This window comes from Podarcis gaigeae, assembly GCF_964106915.1.
Source record: "Podarcis gaigeae genome assembly, chromosome: Z".
In the NCBI taxonomy this organism is placed as follows: Eukaryota; Metazoa; Chordata; class Lepidosauria; order Squamata; family Lacertidae; genus Podarcis; species Podarcis gaigeae.
In genome coordinates, this window is record NC_139691.1 from 18,745,196 (window position 1) to 18,765,382 (window position 20,187).

The window sequence follows — 20,187 nt, forward strand, 5'->3', positions numbered from 1 at the left end:
AATATTTGTGTGTGTGCGTGTATTACTGTAAGTCAATTGGAGACCTTCAAGTAACAAGCAACAAATAAGTTTAACAGATGATAATAATAATAAAAATAATAATGACCCCTTGGAGGCCTTCCCACTTTACTTTTCTGTGATTTGATTACTGCCTTTGTAGTAGTCTCAGTCGTTCCACTCTTTGCCCTCTGTAGGACTGGGACGGTGCCACGTGTGAGAACGACGCCCGCGGCTGCGGACCGTTGCGGTGCCTGAACGGCGGCACCTGCATCTCCACCCAGAAGAGCTCCAGGTGCCTCTGCCCACTGGGCTTTAGCGGAGCTGCCTGCCAGTTCTCCTCTGGCAGCCCCTGCCACTCTAGCCCCTGCTACAACGGGGGCACCTGCCAGCCTGCCAAGGAGCCACCCCACTACCGCTGCAACTGCCCAGCCCGGTTCAACGGTCTGAACTGCCACATCTTGGACTACGACTTCACAGGTGGCCTTGGCCAGAACATCACTCCACCTCCCTTGGAGGAGAAGTGTGAGATCCCTGTGTGCGCCAGCCACGCCGGCAACAAGATCTGTGACGCCCAGTGCAATAACCACGCTTGCGGCTGGGACGGCGGCGACTGCTCCCTGAATTTCAACGACCCCTGGAAGAACTGCTCCCAGTCCCTCCAGTGCTGGGACTACTTCAACAACGGGCGCTGTGACACCCAGTGCAACAACACCGGCTGCCTGTACGACGGTTTCGACTGCCAGAAGATGGAGGGGCAGTGCAAGTGAGTGGAGTTTAAACTGTTTTTTACATTGGGTCACGATGCACTTTGATATCAAAGTTATGTTTTAATTGTTGTAAGTCCCCACCCTGGGACTTTAGGTGGAAGGGCAGATAATAAAATAGTAGTAGTAGTAGTAGTAGTAGTAGTAGTAGTAGTAGTAGTAACAGTAACGATTTGCTTCTGGGGCTAAAGGATGTGCCTGTTTGCTCTTTTATGATGAGAGTATGTGGAAAGAGCAGGGAGGGCCCAGAAGCAAAAGGTTGTTTCTTCTTTCTTCTACACCTCCTTCTCCTTCTTCCTCCTCTTCTTCTCATTTTTATTTTTGAGCTATTATTCACCTTCTAAACCATCATCTCAGGGCAATTTACATATAATTTAAACAGTTCAAAAGACAATGACAACAAATATATGTAAAAACACAAGTGAAACCCAAACCAGTGGGCACTCATGTCAAATACTCATTTATACAGCGGAGAAAGCCTTTTGGGGACAAAATGGCCCTTCAGCTGTTTCTAAAAAGCGCAAATGGTGGAGTTTATCGTATCTCATCAGGCATGCTGCTCCAAAGGACGGACAGCCACACTAAAGGCCCTGCTCTGAGTGACTGTGGGGCTGAAGCAACCAGAATTGTGCACAGTATCCCAAATGTGGCCACACCATAGACTTGTATAGTGGCATTATAGATACCGGGCAGTTTTGTTTTCAACTCCTTCTCCTCCTCTCCCCATTGCTTGCACAGCCCTCTGTACGACCAGTACTGCAAGGACCACTTCTCTGATGGACACTGCGACCAGGGCTGCAACAACGCGGAGTGTGAGTGGGACGGTCTCGACTGTGCCAACAACGTTCCCGAAAAGCTGGCAGATGGCACTTTGGTGGTGGTGGTGCTGACCTCCCCAGAAAACCTAAAGAACAACTCCTTGAACTTCCTGCGGGAGCTCAGCCGCATTCTTCACACCAATGTGGTCTTCAAGAAGGATGAGCAGGGCGAGTACATGATATTCCCCTACTATGGCAAGCCAGAGGAGCTCAAAAAGCACCACATCAAGCGGTCGTTGGGGAGCTGGCCAGATGTGAGTGATGCTGTCTTCAAGATAAGATCTAGGCTGTATGAGACCATCGTTGACAGACGCAGGAGGGAGATGGACCATGTGGACATCTGCGGGTGAGTGGCTCGGCTGGGGCTCTCTGGGAGCAGGGAGGAGGAGGTTGTTGTCTGCACTGACTGGCAGTGACTCTCCAGAATGTCTGGCATGGAGTCTCTCCTGGCCCAACTTGGACATGCCATTGGGGCCTTCTGCATACAAAACAGGTGCTCTGTAGCTGAGCCATGGCTCTTCCCCTAAAAACAAAGATTCTGGTCCTCATCATTCTGAAAAAAGGGACTGAATTTTATAGGAACCTAGGAAGCTGTCCATCCAAGATTATTGCTTCTTACTCCCACTTTCTTTTCTTCTTCCAAAACCTGCAGATCAATCGTTCACCTGGAGATTGACAATCGCCAGTGTGTCCAGTCCTCCTCTCAGTGCTTCCAAAGTACCACAGATGTGGCGGCCTTCCTCGGTGCTTTGGCCTCGCGGGGCAGCCTGGACTTCCCATACAAAATTGAAGCTGTTAAGAGTAAGTCTGCCACACGTGCAGGAAACACCTGCTGATGCGTTAGCAGCCCTGCTGGCATATCCCGGGAAGCTGGACGGCTTCTGCCCCAGTCAGCTTTTGCCCCTAGCAGTTTTTCACTTTCTTTTACAAAGGCTACATACCACTTGATTGTAATGAAAGCTTTGAGCCAGGGCTGCCCAGGGTGTGGTCCATGGATGAGCTTCAATCAGGTGGTCCACCCATGCATGCCTGTGTATCTGAGGTTGAAGATGGGAGATGGCACACTCTTTGCATTAAATGTTTTTAATTGTGTCTTTCTTGTTCATTTATTTATTTGAAGCATTTGTACCAGGCTCTTCAGTCAAAAAGGCTCCCAGAGCAGCTTTCATACAGTCAAAACAAGGCAGTCCCTACCTACAGGCTTAAAATAAAAATTTTAAAAGGCATGATACATAAAGGAAAAGGCACAAGGAGGGAAGAGGAAAACCAAAACACAGGCACCAGTTTCTAAACAGTTGGTCCTCTAACAACCAGCTTGCACAATCCAGGGGCAGGAGGGGCCTGATGGGGCTGGTCTGTCATAGCAGAGCCAAGGGAGTCTTTTTATCACTTCCTTTTATTTATTCTGTTGTATTTTATTGCATTGCAATTAGAATTCCATGGAAGCAGTAAAATAATAATAATAAATTATTTATACCTCACCCATCTGACTGGGTTGCCCCAGCCATGTTGGGTGGCTTCCAGCTTATATAAAAACATAGTAAAACATTACACCTTAAAAAGCTTCTCTATATAGAACTGCCTTCAGAAGTTTCCTAAATTATATAATTGCTCATCTCTTTAACAGCTGGCAGGAGGGCGTTCCACAGGATGGGTGCCACTACCAAGAAGGCCTTCTGTCTGGCAGGCAGGAATTTAAGAATGCAGCTAAAAACCACACAGCATCTAGCATGGTGCATTTCCGTTTCTACAACAAGCTGAGAAATAATTCAGTGGTCCACTGAGACCCTCAGCAATTTTCAGGTGGTCTATTTGTGGGGGTGGGGAGAATTTTGGTGCCATTGCTCTAAGCATTTTCCAAAAAGATAAAAGCCTGACAACATTAAAGAACTAAGAAATATAGATAAGTGACAGTTTAAAGCACGTATTTAAAGGGATATTAAATAATTAAAATCAACAGTAGGCTAAAAACCAGATTAAAACACTTGTCATCATTCAGTATGTCTGGATGGACTTTACACAACAAACATATTTTAAGTGGGAGCCAAAAAGAATATGCTTTTTAGCCTATTCCTGGTTTCAGTCATTTTTGGAATGATTTAAATGGTGGGTTTTTTGCTGGTAATTTTGTTGTTTTGCGGGGTTGGGTGTTTCCGCCCTCAACAATCAAATGGTATATAAATTTTATGGAATAAATTCAAAAGAGTTACAGTGTATGATGTTTGTCTTAAACAATATCGTAAAAAGAACTTGATTCCTCTTTAAGAAGGAAGTGGCATCTCTTTAACTCTTTTTTAGTTCTTCTTCGAAGTTCTGTCTTGATGGTTCCGCCCCTCTCTCATCCATAGCTGATTCCAAAATCATTACTGCTGGGGGAGGATGAAGGAGTGGAGGGGGCGGAGAGAGAGAGAGAGAGAGAGAGAGAGAGAGAGAGAGAGAGCAAAGTTAACCCCACAACCCAAACCTTGTAATCGATCAGTGACACGCAGAGTGTTGAAGTTTGCATCTTCCAAATCCCCCTTCAATCCTTTTGACTTAACAGCTCAATGTGAATGCAATGATTTGAAGTTTGCTTAATCCTTTATCCGTGAAAGGAGGAAAGGGGGGGAACCCTCTCCCCCTCCAGCGCTGCAGATACAGAAACAGTTTGCAATTCTGATGAACAGCGTAGAAAAATGACCTTCTTTTTTCCAGGGGGCTTTGGAGGAGTTTGGGGGCAGTGAGTGGGGAGGGGTGGGGGTTCGGTTGCAGGCGGAAGAATCAAGACACAGCCAGGCTGGCAGCTTATTAACTTAATTTCACTGCATTTTGCCTTCTGCCTCCATTCAGAGATGCATCTTAACTCGAGGTCCTCTCGTCACACTCTGCCTCTCATTCTCTCCTAGGTGAAAGTACTGACCCCGAAAAGAGCACCCAGTGGTACCCTATGTACATGGTGGTGCCTGGTGTCTTTCTCCTCCTCTTCATTGGTTTCGGGGTTCTGGCATCGCGCAAGCGGCGGAGGGAACATGGGCAGCTCTGGTTCCCTGAGGGCTTCAAAGTGACCGAGTCCAGCAAGAAGAAGCGCAGAGAGCCCCTGGGGGAGGATTCTGTGGGGCTGAAGTGAGTAATCCCCCTCTTCACCTCTTCCTGGGTCTCCTTTGTTGCCATTTGGTTGGTTGGGGAGGGAGGGAAAGGCCCTTTCCCGCCTCTTTCCTGGGTTGGTGCTGTTGTTGGGGACCATAGTTCTTTTTATTCACCAACCTGGTGCCCTCCAGATGTTTCGGACTACAACCCCCATCAGTCCCAGCCACCATGGTCTGACGGGAGTTGTAATGCAAAAATCCAGAGGGCACAAAGTTTTGCCAAAGGCTTGATGTTAGCTTTTCGCTCTGCACATTTAAAAAAAGTTGGTTTTAATTTTTACTGTGCCACAGCTCTCTGGATGACAAGCTGGAGAGGAAGGGAAATTTGGTGTCAAAATGTTTTGGGAGGGATATTCTGAGCCCAATTTAAGTGTCAGTTTTTCCAGGCCATGTGGAGTGTCCAGGGAAGGATGGTGGAAGCCAGAAGGCTGGGCAGTTCAGAGCAAGGGGTTTAGCCCTTCACAGAGTAGACCCACTGAAATTGATGAGCATGGCTAACTTAGATCCATTACTGTAGTCCTCCTTTGGCTTGGAGGAAAGAAGGATCCTTTTGGGTTTGGGCACAACCTGCCCATTTGCTTTTGTCTGCTTTCTCCAAGTGTAGCACCAAGGTTTTATGGCATATATAAAAAGCAGATTTGGTGCATCATCCACACAAGGCAGAAATAGCACACTGAGGCTAGTGGAAGGACTTTGGAGAGGCTTGGTCCTTAATTTCACTTCTTTTCCAGCTTCTAAGCAAGTTCTCATGTACAGTGCCCAGCTCTGATAAATGATGTCTGAAATGTCACCTAGGGTGTGGCACAGCTTGGACAAGTCTAAGTATGGCAGGGGAAACTTTTTAAATCATCATCATCCTTAATTACTCCATTTAGCCCTTGGTGAAAAAATGCAGAGTTTGGTTTTTCTAGAGGTGGATCTAATTTCCTATTTTTTCTCTATGAAGACCCTTGAAAAATGCTTCCAATGGGACCCTGATGGATGACAACCAGAATGAGTGGGGTGATGAGGAGACACTAGACACCAAGAAGTTCAGGGTAAGCCAGCGAGCTGCTGTTTCTATGCCGTTTCAGCCTTAAAGGTGCTCACTCATTCATAGGTCTCTTCCATCCTGTTTGGATGCATTTGGTATGCACTGCAAGTCCCTCCCTCATCCCTGGCCCAATGGAACTTTTTGACACCCCCCAGGTCCCCCCCAAGCTTACCTTGCTATCCCACAACAGCCAAGGCCCCTATGGGCATCTGTAGATCTCCCTGCCTGATTTCACCAAGAGGTCCCTATCTTTGGTCCTGTCTTAAAAAAGCAAGTTTCTTGTCCTCAGCAGAAGATCAGCACATTGCTCCTTCCTTCCTTGCCTTCTCCCCCTTTGCCTCTCCAGTTTCAGGAGATACTGGAAAACCCGCTTATGCAAAATTAAACAACTCTCATTCTGATAATAGAATTTAGCTTTCCATATCGTGTAGTGGCAGGGTTCATTTTATATTTGTTGAAGTTGGGGGCAGAGGGGATAACTCTTGTTTTCAACTCAGCAGCACAATGTGCGAGAAAGAGTAGAGTTTTATGTCCCAAAGTATCCTTTAAAACCTCAATCGCCTCTCTTCCCAGGTGGAAGAACAGGCCATGTTGCCGGACATGAATGACCAGGCTGACCACAGGCAGTGGACACAGCAGCACCTGGATGCAGCCGACCTGCGCATCTCCTCCATGGCACCCACCCCACCCCAAGGGGAAATTGATGCTGACTGTATGGATGTCAACGTGCGAGGACCAGGTAAGGAGGGTGTGTGGGTGTCAAAGCCTCTCTCTTCCTCCCTTGCCGTGATTTTTTCAGGGGAAAATAGGACAATGCCAGGAGGGAGGGCATTAGAGCTGGCCCAGGGGAAGAACCAAACAGCATACAGGCCAGGTGGGATTTTGGGAGGGGAACAGGACTTTGAAGTAGCCCAGCTCTTTAAAAGAGGATCAGACAAATTTGATAGCCTTCTCTTTCTCCATTGACAGCTACTAACTATGATAGCTATACTCTTGTTTCCATGGTTGGAAGCAGTAATGATTCCAAATATTAGTAGCTGGAAATGGCAGGAGGAGGGAGTTGCTCTTGTGGTTCATGTTCTGCTTTCAGATTTCCCAGAAGAGGCATGTGGTTCGTCATTGTAAGGACAGGATAATGGACTGAATGGGCCCTCTTTGGTCTGGTCCAGAAACAAGACACTTGTTCTTAGATTCTGATCACCAATCTTCAGGCTTAGTTCAGGCCCTGGTGCTTTGATATCATGGGAGTGCATCCAGGCACTGTCATTGCGCTTCTGACAGATTTCCCTCCACTTGTGCCTTGGCAGATGGATTTACGCCACTGATGATCGCCTCCTGCAGCGGAGGTGGGCTGGAGATGGGCAACAGTGAAGAGGAGGAGGATGCCCCAGCCGTGATTTCAGACTTCATCTACCAGGGGGCCAGCTTGCACAACCAAACAGACCGCACTGGGGAAACAGCCCTCCACCTGGCCGCCCGCTACTCACGCTCAGACGCAGCCAAGAGACTGCTGGAAGCCAGTGCTGATGCCAACATCCAGGACCACATGGGGAAGACGCCGCTCCATGCTGCCGTCTCAGCCGACGCTCAGGGGGTCTTCCAGGTAAGGCGAGTCCAGTGCTTCCAGAGCTTGGGAGCGGTGCAGGAGGGCTGGGTAGCTCCCTCCCTGTTGGAGAGGATTGAACTTGATGAACCTTGGGGTCCCTTTCCACCCTAAAATTCTATGATTCCTATCATTCTGTGACTCTAGTGCAAAAGCTGTGCTCATTCTGGGCCTAAGTTCCTCAGATGCAACCATTCTGCCTTCCCAGTGAGGTTTTTCTTTTTTCATCCAACCCCCCTGCAATGCAAAGCAGGGACTTTTGAGTTTCTGGTTAGCTACATGTGGCTTTCAGCTGAGCGGCTGTAGAACGGACATTCACTCTCTTGCCTTCCCAGTTCTACCCCTGCCAGGATGTCAAATAACTAAGATGTCTCTCTTTCCTGGGTCAGATTCTGATCAGGAACAGGGCCACCGACCTGGATGCTCGCATGCACGATGGAACAACCCCTCTCATCCTGGCTGCCCGTTTGGCTGTGGAGGGCATGCTGGAGGACCTCATCAGCTGCCACGCAGACGTCAATGCGGTTGATGACCTAGGTACCTGGCATTCCCAAAGCATTCTGGGGAAGGGTGAGGGGCTCATGGTCATGGCCTTAACATTTGTGCTTTTGTGTCCATAGGGAAATCAGCGCTGCACTGGGCTGCTGCCGTTAATAATATTGATGCCGCTGTTGTGCTGTTGAAGAACGGGGCAAATAAAGACATGCAGAATAACAAGGTGAGAAGGGAGGGGGCTTCTTCCTGGAGCAGGGGTGGGCCAGTACGAGGCAGAGCTACTGGCCATCCAGCCAAGGACGGGACCAGCAAGCCCAGGATCTTCAATGACAGGGTCAGAAGCTTTGCTGGAATAAGCTGCGAAATAGGAGAGAGGTGCCCTGGCATCTTGTGGGCTTCCCTGGGCAGAAGGAGAAGTTTATCGTTTATCTGCAATTTAGGATGGGAAACAGGGAATTAGCTTTAATTCAACTTGACTTGCATCCGTTTGACGATTCAGAATAGGCAAAAGAAAGTCCTCCATGCAGCGTATAGTTAAACTATAAAACTCCCTCCCGCAAGAGGCTGGGATGGTCACCAACCTAGATGACTTTAGAAGAGGTCAAGACTAAGTTCATGGAAGAGAAGTTTATCAGTGACTACTGGCCATAATGGCTATGCTCTGCAACACTTCTGAATACAAGTTGCTGGAAACTGCAAAAGGGGAGAGGGCTCTTTTGCTTCCAGCTGGGGTGTCTGGTTGGCCACTGTGAGGAAAGGATGCTGGACCAAGTAGGCCATTGGCCTGATCCAGCTGCAGAGCTCTTCTTATGTTCTTAAGCTGCAGCTAGACCTTTCATTGTGTAAAGCAAATTGGTAAAAGTAAGGAATGACTAATAATACTTAAGCTGCATAACCCTGTTCATTTTGGAGAAGAGCCTCTAATAGTCTGCTTTCTTCTTCCCTTTCCTCCCATGCCCTTAGGAGGAGACCCCTCTGTTCCTGGCGGCCAGAGAAGGGAGCTATGAGACAGCCAAGGTCCTCCTAGACAACTTCGCCAACCGGGACATCACAGACCACATGGACCGCCTGCCACGGGACATCGCCCAGGAGCGCATGCACCATGATATCGTCCGCCTCCTGGACGAGTACAACCTGGTGCGCAGCCCCCCTTTGCACAGCGGGCCCCTGGGGGCACCTACCCTCTCCCCGCCCCTCTGCTCGCCTAGCAGTTACATCGGCAGCCTGAAGCCAGCTATGCAGGGCAAAAAGGCGCGGAAGCCTAGCGCCAAGGGACTGATCTGCAACGGGAAGGAGTCCTCCAAGGACCTCAAGGCCCGCCGGAAGAAGTCGCAGGAGGGCAAAGGCTGCCTGCTGGACAGCTCCAGTGTCCTCTCCCCAGTCGACTCCCTAGAGTCCCCCCGTGGGTACTTGTCTGATGTGGCATCTCCTCCCTTGATGACCTCCCCCTTCCAACTGTCGCCCTCCATGCCCCTCAACCACCTGCCAGGGATGCCCGATGCCCACCTGAGCATGAACCACCTCAACCTGGTGGGCAAGCAAGACCTGGGCCTGGGTGCCAGTCGGATGCAGCAGCCCTTCGACTCGGTGCCCCCGCGACTCTCCCACCTGCCCACCTCCAACGCCACTGTCATGAATTTCACCGTGAGCGGAGCGCCTGGCCTGAGCGGGCAATGCAGCTGGCTGAGTCAGATGCAGAGCGGCATTCAGGTGCAGGGCCAGTACAACCCTATGCGGAATGGCCTGCAGCAGGGGGCACTCCCACAAGGCCAGGCCCTCCAGCACGGTCTTCTGACCTCCCTCCACAACGGGCTGCCCACCACCACCTTGTCCCAGATTATGAACTACCAGGCCATGCCCAACGGCCGCCTGCCAGCCAATGCCCAGCCCCATCTCCTGCAGGCACAGCAGCTGCAGCAGATCCAGCAGCAAAGCATGCAGCAGCAGCAGCAGCAGCAGCAGACCCACAACACCGCCCCAAATGCCGGGAGTGCAAACTTCCTAGGGAATGAGCTGGGCCAGCCTGACTTGCAGCAGCAAGTGAATGGCGGGGCTCTGGCAGTCCACACCATCCTGCCCCAGGACACCCAGGTCCTGGCCACCTCCCTGCCCTCTGCCCTCACTCAGCCCATGACCACCACCCAGTTCCTGACTCCACCCTCCCAGCACAGCTACTCCTCCCCCTTGGACAACACCCCCAGCCACCAGCTCCAGGTGCCAGACCACCCGTTCTTGACACCTTCCCCGGAGTCGCCGGACCAATGGTCGAGCTCATCTCCACACTCCAACCTGTCAGATTGGTCCGAGGGCATCTCAAGCCCGCCCACCAGCATGCAGTCGCAGATGGGGCACATCCCAGAGGCGTTCAAGTAGAGCAAGAGGAGGGGAACCGCTTGGGCAGGCGACCCCAGAGAGTTTCCTTCGGAGGGAGATGCTTCTTTGGTTGAACCAGAGTAACATTTGGCTTGAGTTTCTGTTTTTTATATATATATATATAAAAAGAAAAGTATTTTTACATACAATGTAAGAGGGAAATTTCAACATTTTTCTTCCTTCGTTAGTATTTATTTATGTACTACATGAAAACACTGCCTTTTTTATTTATAAGTTTTGTTGAGAGCTCAGTGGGATACATTTGCTGTGGTCCAAATTTTAAAATCTTATTAATGGGGTTTGCTCTCTCTTGCTTACTACTTTTTTTTTTTTAGGACATCCTCTTTAAACAAAAACAAAAACTTTTATACCACAAGGATGTTCTTGTGCAGAGAGGTTTTCTTTTGTAAAGCTGTAAGCAAAGACCCATGATTATATAGTGACATTTATTTATTGAACAAGATATTTCTTTTCCTTTGTTTTTAATTCTGGAAAAATAGGGAGGATGGGCACATTTTTTCAACAAAAGTTTACCTATTTGAAGGGAAATTATAATTTAAACTTAAGTTGATGGTTTTTTGCGGGGGGAGGGTGGTTGTTGATGGTTTTTGTTGGGTTTTGTTTTGTTTTTTGTTTTGTTTTGTTTTGTTAAGTGCTTTAAAATATTCCCTTGTATGAGGGTGGATAAAGTCGGGGAATATTATGAGACAGCAGCCATGAATTTCTGTTTTAAAGTTTCAGTATTATATAGTTTATCTTGCTTGTCCTTTTTTGCATGATAGCAAGCTTTACTTCTTTTTTATTTATTTGAAATACTGCCTATGATCAAAAATCAGGATCACGGGTTCTAAGCTATAAATGAAATCCCAATGCTTCTTTCGGGGCCCACCCTCCAACTTCCCTTCTCCAAAAAAGTCTTGTGCTCAAAAAGGCTTTTGGTGCAGAGGAAGAAACTTTACTTTGACTCCAGGATAGCTTTGTGGTTTTTCTCTAAATTGTCCCAATCGAATCGTGCTATTTTTAAAGCACCCATCACCTTGGGGGGTGTTGCCATTTTAAGAACCACATTTCTTACTATGAGAAGACTTAACAAAATGCTGTTGATTATGACAGGCAGGAGATGTATGTGTCTGTGTGAAAACATAAGCTGAATAGGTTAGGGTTACCCAGAGAGAGGGTTGGTGTGTCTGTGCAGTGTAGAGAGACCTCAGGGTATGAGCCACAGGCCATTAGTCACGTGGCAATAGGCTCACCTATAAATATCACAGCGCTGTAATTTTCCCAGAAGGGGTTGATCCTAGCAACCCATTCACTTCTATGGAAGAGAGTGAAAGGTGCTGCACTCAGGGACATGTCTTGGAGAGGGTGCCGCTTCAACCTTCTTCCTGCCCCTGTTGCTTCCAGTGTAGCCCCCTGCAGCAACTGCAAATCCCACCCCCTCATCTCGTGAGTGGCTCTCACCTTTCATCTGTAGAGTCCTCAGTGGAATTCACTGTGTTCCTGTCCCACTTGAATATTGGGAGCTGGAGAGTGGAACTCTGGGTGGAAATTAAACCCTGCTTGCCAGAATCTAGGCCAGCAGTTCCAAACCCGCCCCCCTCCAATCTTTCTGCCCCGCCCCACATGCAGGAGGGCAGTGACGGGGGCATGGGGGGTGGGGATACCTAGACCTTGATGGGCTGGCAAAACATTTGCCTTGGGTGGCCCTTTGGGAGATGCCAGTGCCAAACTGGCCAGGCCCCAGTTAGGTGTTACTGATTTTGAAATGAGTTTTACAGCCCGACTTGGGTTGGACTCTTGTCATCACAGGACACCCCCAGAAAGCAAATAGGGGCTGAATTCATTGTTTTTAAGACAGAGGGAGAGAGAGAGAGATTGCAAAGTCTTCCGGAACGGCACGTTGGATGTTTGCTCTTATGGCAATAAGGAGAATGGGGAAGGGGGTCGACTTTGTAAAAAAAAATAAAAAATTATTATATATATAAATATATAGTATAAGCCTATGGCAAAGCTAATGTTCTGTAAATAAGTTTTTTGTTTTGTTTTGTTTTTACTTAAAGAAAAGAGAGATAAAGGGTGAATTTTGTTTAAAAAATCTAAAACGGTTTTAAGTTGAAAGTGAAAGTGGTTTAGAGGTGGTGAAATATTGCTCAAGAGAAGGAGCCCAATCCACCAAAAAGTTCACTGAGAGAGTCACTGAAATGAACAAGGCCTTTGTGTGACCACAGCACTCTTTTGAGAACGAGTTAGTTTCACTGGCAGGATTTGCCAAGTGAGCCACCCTTGAAGACTTCAATCTGACACACATTTCATTTGGCGCTCATGCCATTGACTTTGCAGGGGCTTCCTGATTCAGAAACACTTCCCTTATGCAGTGGTACCTCGGGTTAAGAACTTAATTCGTTCCAGGGGTCCTTTCTTAAACTGAAACGGTTCTAAACCTGAGGCGTGCTTTCGCTAATTGGGCTTAACCTTCCTGGTTAGTGGAGTTTGTAACCTGAAGCATCTGTAACCTGAGGTACCACTGTACTAACATATCCAAGTTGCTGGCTTTGGTGGGGTGGGGGCATTCCAATATCCTGTGCGTTTATGGTGCTACAGTGGTCCTCTGTCCAGCTGGACCTCACCTTGACACACTCAAGCATCGCGCGCGCACACACACACACACCCCCCGCTTGTGAGGGAGCCTCTTGAATATCCACCTCTTACGAAGCATGGCGAAGTGCTGATATTGGGATATCCCTAAAGCAAAATGATTTTTAAACACCCTCTGGTGTTCATTGTTTTATGTTTTATAAACTAGAGTGTAGTTTCTTAAGTGTGGGGGGTGGGGTGGGATGGGATGGATGTGGGTGGTAAAAAAGCACCCTTCCATAATAAAAATGTTCAAGCAAAATGTGTAGTTTGCAAAAGGATGTATTTCTTTGTTTTCTGTTTTTGTTTTGTTAACTGATTTGCAATAAAGTATGCCCCCGGGGCATCTAGAAATTCTATAAAAGTTGAAATGTGGTTTTTTCCCCTTCTTAATGCTGTGTCTGTTGCTGGGAATCACAGGTGGGGGGGGGGGAATTGCTGCTGTTGTGCTCAGGTTTTGGTTGTTGGCTTCTCATTGGGGGCATCTGGTTGGCCACTGTTGAAGACAAAGGTGCTAAACAAGGTGACCCAACTCTCATACTCTTTAACATTCTTATAACGGTTTTTTTATTTTTAATGGAGCTTCATAAGAAAATACAGTCGTACCTTGGTTGACAAACACCTTGCGACTCAAAACGTTTTGGCTCCCGAACACCACAAACCCGGAAGTGAATGTTCTGGTTTGCGAACGTTCTTTGGAACCTGGATGTCCGACGGGGCTTCCGCGGCTTCCGATTCTCTGCAGGAGCCAATCGGAAGCCGCACCTTGGTTTCCAAACATTTTGGAAGTGAAACGAACTTCTGGAACTGATTCCATTCAACTTCCAAGGTGCCACTGTACATTGCTTCAAGCAGCAAAACACTTTTTGTCTGGAAAGGCTTAAAGTTACTTAAGGGTATATCCAAGTAAGTTGGCGGATGCATTGAAATTAAGATGGATAGGTATTCATTTCACTAGGTCTACTCTGAGTAGGATCAACATTGGATGTGATCCCTTCTTTTTAAAAAAAAACATTGTAAAAATTAACTTCAAGCAGCCAACAATTTTGAGTAGTCTTGCATCTTGCTGATTCAGCAAAATCCTGCCTAGATATTACAGGTATACTCATTTATCAGGATGTAAAAAAAATGCAGAGCATTTGCCATGGAAACTCCCCACACACACACACAATTTAATGAGAGTCCTTTGAGGGATACCCTTTTAAGCACTGACCCTGAAAGGTGAGCCCTCCTTGCTGCAAAACAGAAGCCAGGTTGCAAATTTAACACTGGCCGCTAAATCCACCTTGACAGGTGGGGCCTGCATGTTTCAGCCACTCTGAGATCTCTGCTATTGACCTTTTCCACTATAAATAAAGGAGAGGCAGCAGCAGATCCCCACTGGGGGGTAAACAGCAAATCACCACAAAAGGAACTGTTTCTCTGACCAAACACCAGAAACCTGGAAGTGAATGTTCTGGTTTGCAAGCGTTCTTTGGAACCTGGACGTCCGACAGGGCTTCCCCGGCTTCCGATTGGCTGCACCTTGGTTTCCAAACATTTTGGAAGGCAAACGGACTTCTGGAACGGATTCCGTTCAACTTCCGAGGCGCCACTGTACATTGCCTCAAGCAGCAAAACACTTTTTGTCTGGTAAGGTTTAAAGTTACATAAGGGTGTATCCAAGTAAGTTGGTGGATGCATTGAAATTAAGCTGGATAGGTTTATACAATAATAAGCAGGCAGAAAATATAAGATCCCTAGCTTGGGATATGGGAAAAGGATCTAGGGGTCTTAGTAGACCTCAAGCTCAACATGAGTCAGCTGTGTGATGCAGTGGCAAAAAAGGCTAATGCAGTTCTAGGCTGCATCAAGAGAAATATAGTGGCCCAATCAAGGAAAGTTACAGTCCTTCTCTATTTTGTCTTGATCAGACTACAACTGTAGTACTGTATCCAGTTCTGGGTACCACAATCTAAGATGAATATTGCCAACCTGGAACATGTGCATAGGAGGGCAACCAAGATGATCAAGTGTCTGGAAACAAAGCCTCACGAGAAATGGTTGAGGGAGATGGATATGTTTAGTCCAGAAAATAGGACACTGAGAGGAGATATGATAGCATCTTCAATGTCTAAAAGGCTGTCACATGAAAGATGGAGTAAGCTTGTTTTCTCCTGTTCTGGAGGGTAGAACCCAAACCAATGGCTTCAACTTACAAGAAAGGAGATTCTGACTTAACATCAGGAAGAATTTTCTGATGGTAAAAGCTGTTTGAGACTAGTTTCTCACCATCTGGCTCAACAAATCATGGGGTAGAATCCAGCACCACGGAAGTGGACTTCTTGCATAAAAGGACTTCACCTTTCTCTCCTCATTCCTATAGCCCTCCACCCAAAGTGTTCCCCCAAAATCTGTTCTGGAGAGTCCCCACACCCTCTGGAAGTCCTGTTGTGTAAGCAAATGACATAAAAGGAGATTCCAGCTAAACATTAAGAAAAACTTTATGATTGTAAGAGCTGTTTCATAGTGGAACAGACTTTCTCAGAAGGTGGTGGACTCCTGGGAGAAGAGGAATGTTTATGCCTGGTGCCTAAAGATATGTAATGAAGGCATCAGAGAAGCCTTCCAGGAGAGCATCCTACAAACGGAGATGGCTTGCACTCATGTTGTCACCCTCTTGACCTCTCATGGAGGGCCTCAGATGGTGATTGCAGTTGTTCATATGGGGAGAGGTGGCCCTTGAGGTATTGTGGTCCTGAGCCGTTTACGTCTTTATAGGTCATGGGAGTGGTGGGGTGCAGGAATACCAAAGAAGGATGTCAAAAACATCAGAATGGCCAGTTCTAGAGAAGGTGTAGGCTTACAGCAAAGCAGCCTGCCAGTTCTCCTAGCCTTTGCAGATGTGAGACGGACACTGCAGCAAGGAGATGGCTTGTCTACACCCAAGCAAATGTCCATGCATTCTTTATCCACAAAGCAGCATACATCACCAGACTGCCCATCACTTCACCTAACCAGATGAGGGCATAGGTGGCAAAAACTCAAGTCTTACAGATGGCTTCCCTTTCTGGGCTCAGAGCCCAGCACCTCAAACCCCACAGATAAGGGTAACATCAAAGCAAGACAATTTGCTTATATCAAAGCAAGTGATATATGAGCTCATTGCTGCAACAGCTACCAATTAATTGTGGGCTTATCTTGACTACCAAGATGGCATTAGCAAATCTTCCAGAACAGTTCACCTTCAGTTCAACACAGGGGCCTATCTAGTCCAACCTCTTGTCTCAAAGCAACCAACCAAAGGGGATCCTGAAAACACAACAGCACTCCCCTCACCTTTGCAAACTATTCAATCCACCTCTGATATTGGAGGCAGTCAACAGCCATCATGCCTATTAGCCAGCAGTAGTCTCTTCTTCTGCTGTGGATTTGTCCAATCCTCCTTTAAAGCCATCCAAGTTGGTGGCTATTGGTGCCTTCTGTGGGAGCAAGCTCCATAGTTTAGCTATGGTCATTGATAATAAGAACCTGGCTGCTGGGTCAGGAATAATGTGGTCACAGGCAATTTTAGGCTAGTGCGATCAGTGTAGCTGCAGTGCTGCAGAACAGAGTGCGAGAGGTGGCAAGGGCACCATGTTTATTTAGCATTTCACAGGGCACCACTGATGGGGATACATCCAGTCCTGCATTCTGGCCTCACAGTGGACAGACAGGTGCCACAAAAGTAGGGTTGCCATATTTCAATGAGAGAAAAGTTATTGAGCATTTTTTAAAAAAGAAATCTTAACAAAAGACAATGTGTTTTTGAGCTGTTTTAACTGAAAATCACCAAAATCTATGCTGCCATGACATTTCAGCAATTTCCACCCAGACACTGCTTAAGGGGGCTGAATACCGCCTATGTCCAGGAAAGGGAAAGGGTAAAAGGCGGATCCAGCTGATTTTAAACAGATTCTCATAAATTCATATGATTTTTTCATTCAAATTAAATAAAACCAAAATGATACTGTAGATCATGTCTTACTCTATAAAAAAGGTAAAGGGACCCCTGAGCATTAGTCATGACCCACTCTGGGAAGGGAGCCGGCGTACAGCTTCTGGGTCGTGTGGCCAGCATGACTAAGCCGCTTCTGGCGAACCAGAGCAGCGCACAGAAACACCGTTTCCCTTCCTGCCGGAGCGGTACCTATTTATCTACTTGCACTTTGACGTGCTTTCGAACTGCTAGGTTGGCAGGAGCAGGGACCGAGCAACAGGAGCTCACCCCGTCGCAGGGATTCGAACCGCCGACCTTCTGATCGACAAGTCCAAGGCTCTGTGGTTTAACCCACAGTGCCACCCGTGTCCCTCTTACTCTGTAGGCAGCATCAAAAAAATCATGCATCCACTGTTTCGTGGGGCTGCAGTGGCGCAAAAACATGGTTAAAAAACACGGATCCTTGTGGATCCTCATGATTTTTGCACTAGATCAGCCCAAAGTCACCATCAGATCAAACATCATCGCCATGGGCACAGCCTGCACCACAAAAATCACGGATCCACGGCTTCCTGGCCATACCGTGGCCCAAAAACGTGGTTCTGAAGCACGGTACCTCATGGATCCTCACGTTTTTTGCATTGGGCCAATCCAAACTCGCTGTCAAATGGGATCCTCATAACAGAGGGTCCTGGTTGCTCTTGGGACCAAGAGCTCACCTGACAGGGTTAAAATGGGGGGGGGAGGAGCAGGAAGTCCTGGCCATTCCCCTGGGATCATGCCATGAAGTTTTAGCCAATAGCCAGTAGGTGGCGTGATCCCAGGGGCTTTTAAAACAGCAGTGTGATGCAAGTGGGGCACTTGTATTTGCACGGCTGAACACCTGCCCACCCTCCCTAGTTTAGGTCTTGCTTTGGTTTGGGTCGTCTGTTTTGGAACAGGGGCTGGGTGGGAATTTTTTCCATTTGGCAGATTGGCTTTAGCCATTTTGTTTTCGCCTACCTCTTAGCAAATCATCACAACTTGTAAGGTGGCAGTTAGGCATTGGATCCGTTGGATTGTGGGGAGGAGAGGTGCGGCCATCACCTGCCCCTCCAGGAACTGGGTATTCCGTTAAAGGAATTTGGGGGTCCTGGATCTCATCCGAAGTCCGCTTGAGGGGCCAGGACCACAGCAACCCCGGGGTGAGCTTAGGTTGGTCCTCATCAACCTTGCTCTCTCGTTTGGTTTACCCCATTGGACGATCACCCTGAGAGGTGGAGTCAGTTATAGTGGGGAGTCAATGCCTGTCAATACCACTCACATGATTGTATTTCAATAAAGTTGTGGCCAAAATTTGCCCCAAAACTTAAACTAATATGTGTCCATGTGTATTTATTTTGGGGGTGGGTCTGGGGCCTCGAGATGCAATCACACATCATGTCCAGGGGCACAGCCTGCACCCAAAAAAACCTAAAATCCATGGCTTCCTGGCAACCACACTACATGGCCCAAAAACATGGTTTTGAAGCACGGATCCTCAAGGATCGTCACACTTTTTGCAATGAGCCACCCCAAACTGACCGTCAAATCACACATCATATCCAGGGGCACAGCCTGCACCACAAAAAACTCTGATCCACGGCTTCCTGGTCATGCCATGGCCCAAAAACGTGGTTTTGATGTACGGATCATCAAGGATTGTCACACTTTTTGCAATGAGCCACCCCAAACTCACTGTCAAATCACACATCATGTCCAGGAGAACAGCTTGCACCACACAAAACTCGGATCCACGGCTTCCTGACCACTCCATGGCCCAAAAACGTGGTTTTGAAGAATGGGTCGTCATGGATCCTCACGCTTTTTGCATTGGGCCAACCCAAACTCATCATCAAATCACACATCATGTCCAGGGGCACAGCCTGCACCAAACAAAACTAAAATCCATGGCTTCCTGGCAACTCCATGGCTCAAAAGCGTGGTTTTGAAGCACGGGTCCTCATAGATTCTCATGCTTTTTGCATTGAGCCACCCTAAACCCACAGTCAAATCACACATCATATCCAGGGGCACAGCCTGCACCACAAAAAAACTCAGATCCACGGCTTCCTGGTCATACCATGGCCAAAAAACGTGGTTTGGAAGCACGGATCCTCAAAGATTCTCATACTTTTTGCATTAGGCCAACCCACACTCACTGTCAAATCACACATCATGTCCAGGGGCACAGCCTGCAACTAAAAAAACTTGGATCCAGGGCTTCCTGGTCATATCATGGCCCAAAAACATGGTTTTGAAGCATGGAACCCCATGGATCGTCACACTTTTTGCATTGGGCCAACCCAAACTCACTGTTTTTTGTGGTGCAGGCTGTGCCCTTGGACATAATGAGTGATTTGACAGTGAGTTTGGGGTGGCCCAATGCAAAAAGCATGAGGATCCATGACGATCCGCGCTTCAAAACCACATTTTTGGGCCATGTTGTGGCCAGGAAGCCATGGATCCTAGTATTTTGTGGTGCAGGCTGTGCCCCTGGCTATGATGTGTCATTTGACAGTGGGTTTGGGGTGGCCCAATGCAAAAAGCATGAGGATCCATGAGGATCCGTGCATCAAAACCACGTTTTTGGACCACAGTACGACCAGGAAGCCGTGGATCCGAGTTTTCTGTGGTGCAGGCTGTGCCTCTGGACATGATGTGTGATTTGACGGCAAGTTTGGGGTGGCCCAATGCAAAAGCGTGAGGATCCATGAGGATCCGTGCTTCAAAACCACGTTTTTGGGCCACGGTATGGCCAGGCCCCTTCATGGATCACTGCCTTGCCGTGGTGAAGGGGCTTGAATAACTCAGAGAAGCTATGAGCTATGCCGTGCAGGGCCACCCAAGATGGACAGATCATAGTGGAGAGTTTTGACCAAACGTGATCCACCTAGAGCAGGAACCGTCAAGCCACTCCAGTATCCCTGCCAAGAAAACTCCATGGACAAAGACAACAGGCATATAAAAGTTATGACACTGGAAGATGAGCCCCTCAGGTAGGAAGACGTCCAACATGCTACTGAGGAAGAGCGGAGGACAAGTACAAGTAGATTCAGAGCTGATGAAGCGGCTGGGCCAAAGCCGAAAGGACGCTCAGTTGCCGATATGCCTGGAAGCGAAAGGAAAGTCCAATGCTGTAAAGAAAAATATTGCATAGGAACCTGCAATATGACATCCTGGGCATCAGTGAACTAAAATGGACGGGAATGGGCGAATTCAGTTCGGATGACCATCACATCTACTACTGTGGGCAAGAATCCCGTAAAAGAAATGGAGTGGCCCTCATAGTCAACAAAAGAGTGGCAAAAGCTGCACTGGGATGCAATCTCAAAAATGATAGAATGATCTCGATACGAATCCAAG

General features: G+C 47.8%; 1 protein-coding gene across 3 annotated transcripts in view; it reads left to right on the top strand.

Annotated features, from left to right (window-relative positions):
* Positions 1-13,209, top strand: part of NOTCH1 (notch receptor 1) — a 100,685-nt gene extending 87,476 nt beyond the window's left edge. For 2 of the 3 annotated variants that reach the window (XM_083721976.1, XM_083721977.1), the window contains 10 exons: positions 195-763; positions 1,503-1,928; positions 2,235-2,383; positions 4,468-4,684; positions 5,654-5,744; positions 6,314-6,479; positions 7,048-7,343; positions 7,733-7,880; positions 7,964-8,061; positions 8,802-13,209. In XM_083721976.1, coding sequence (XP_083578102.1) covers positions 195-763; positions 1,503-1,928; positions 2,235-2,383; positions 4,468-4,684; positions 5,654-5,744; positions 6,314-6,479; positions 7,048-7,343; positions 7,733-7,880; positions 7,964-8,061; positions 8,802-10,211 — 3,570 coding nt within the window. In that variant the 3' untranslated portion in view covers positions 10,212-13,209. The remainder of the gene's footprint in view (positions 1-194; positions 764-1,502; positions 1,929-2,234; positions 2,384-4,467; positions 4,685-5,653; positions 5,745-6,313; positions 6,480-7,047; positions 7,344-7,732; positions 7,881-7,963; positions 8,062-8,801) is intronic. The other variant, XR_014560166.1, reaches the window with a different exon arrangement.
* Positions 13,210-20,187: the final 6,978 nt, after the last annotated feature.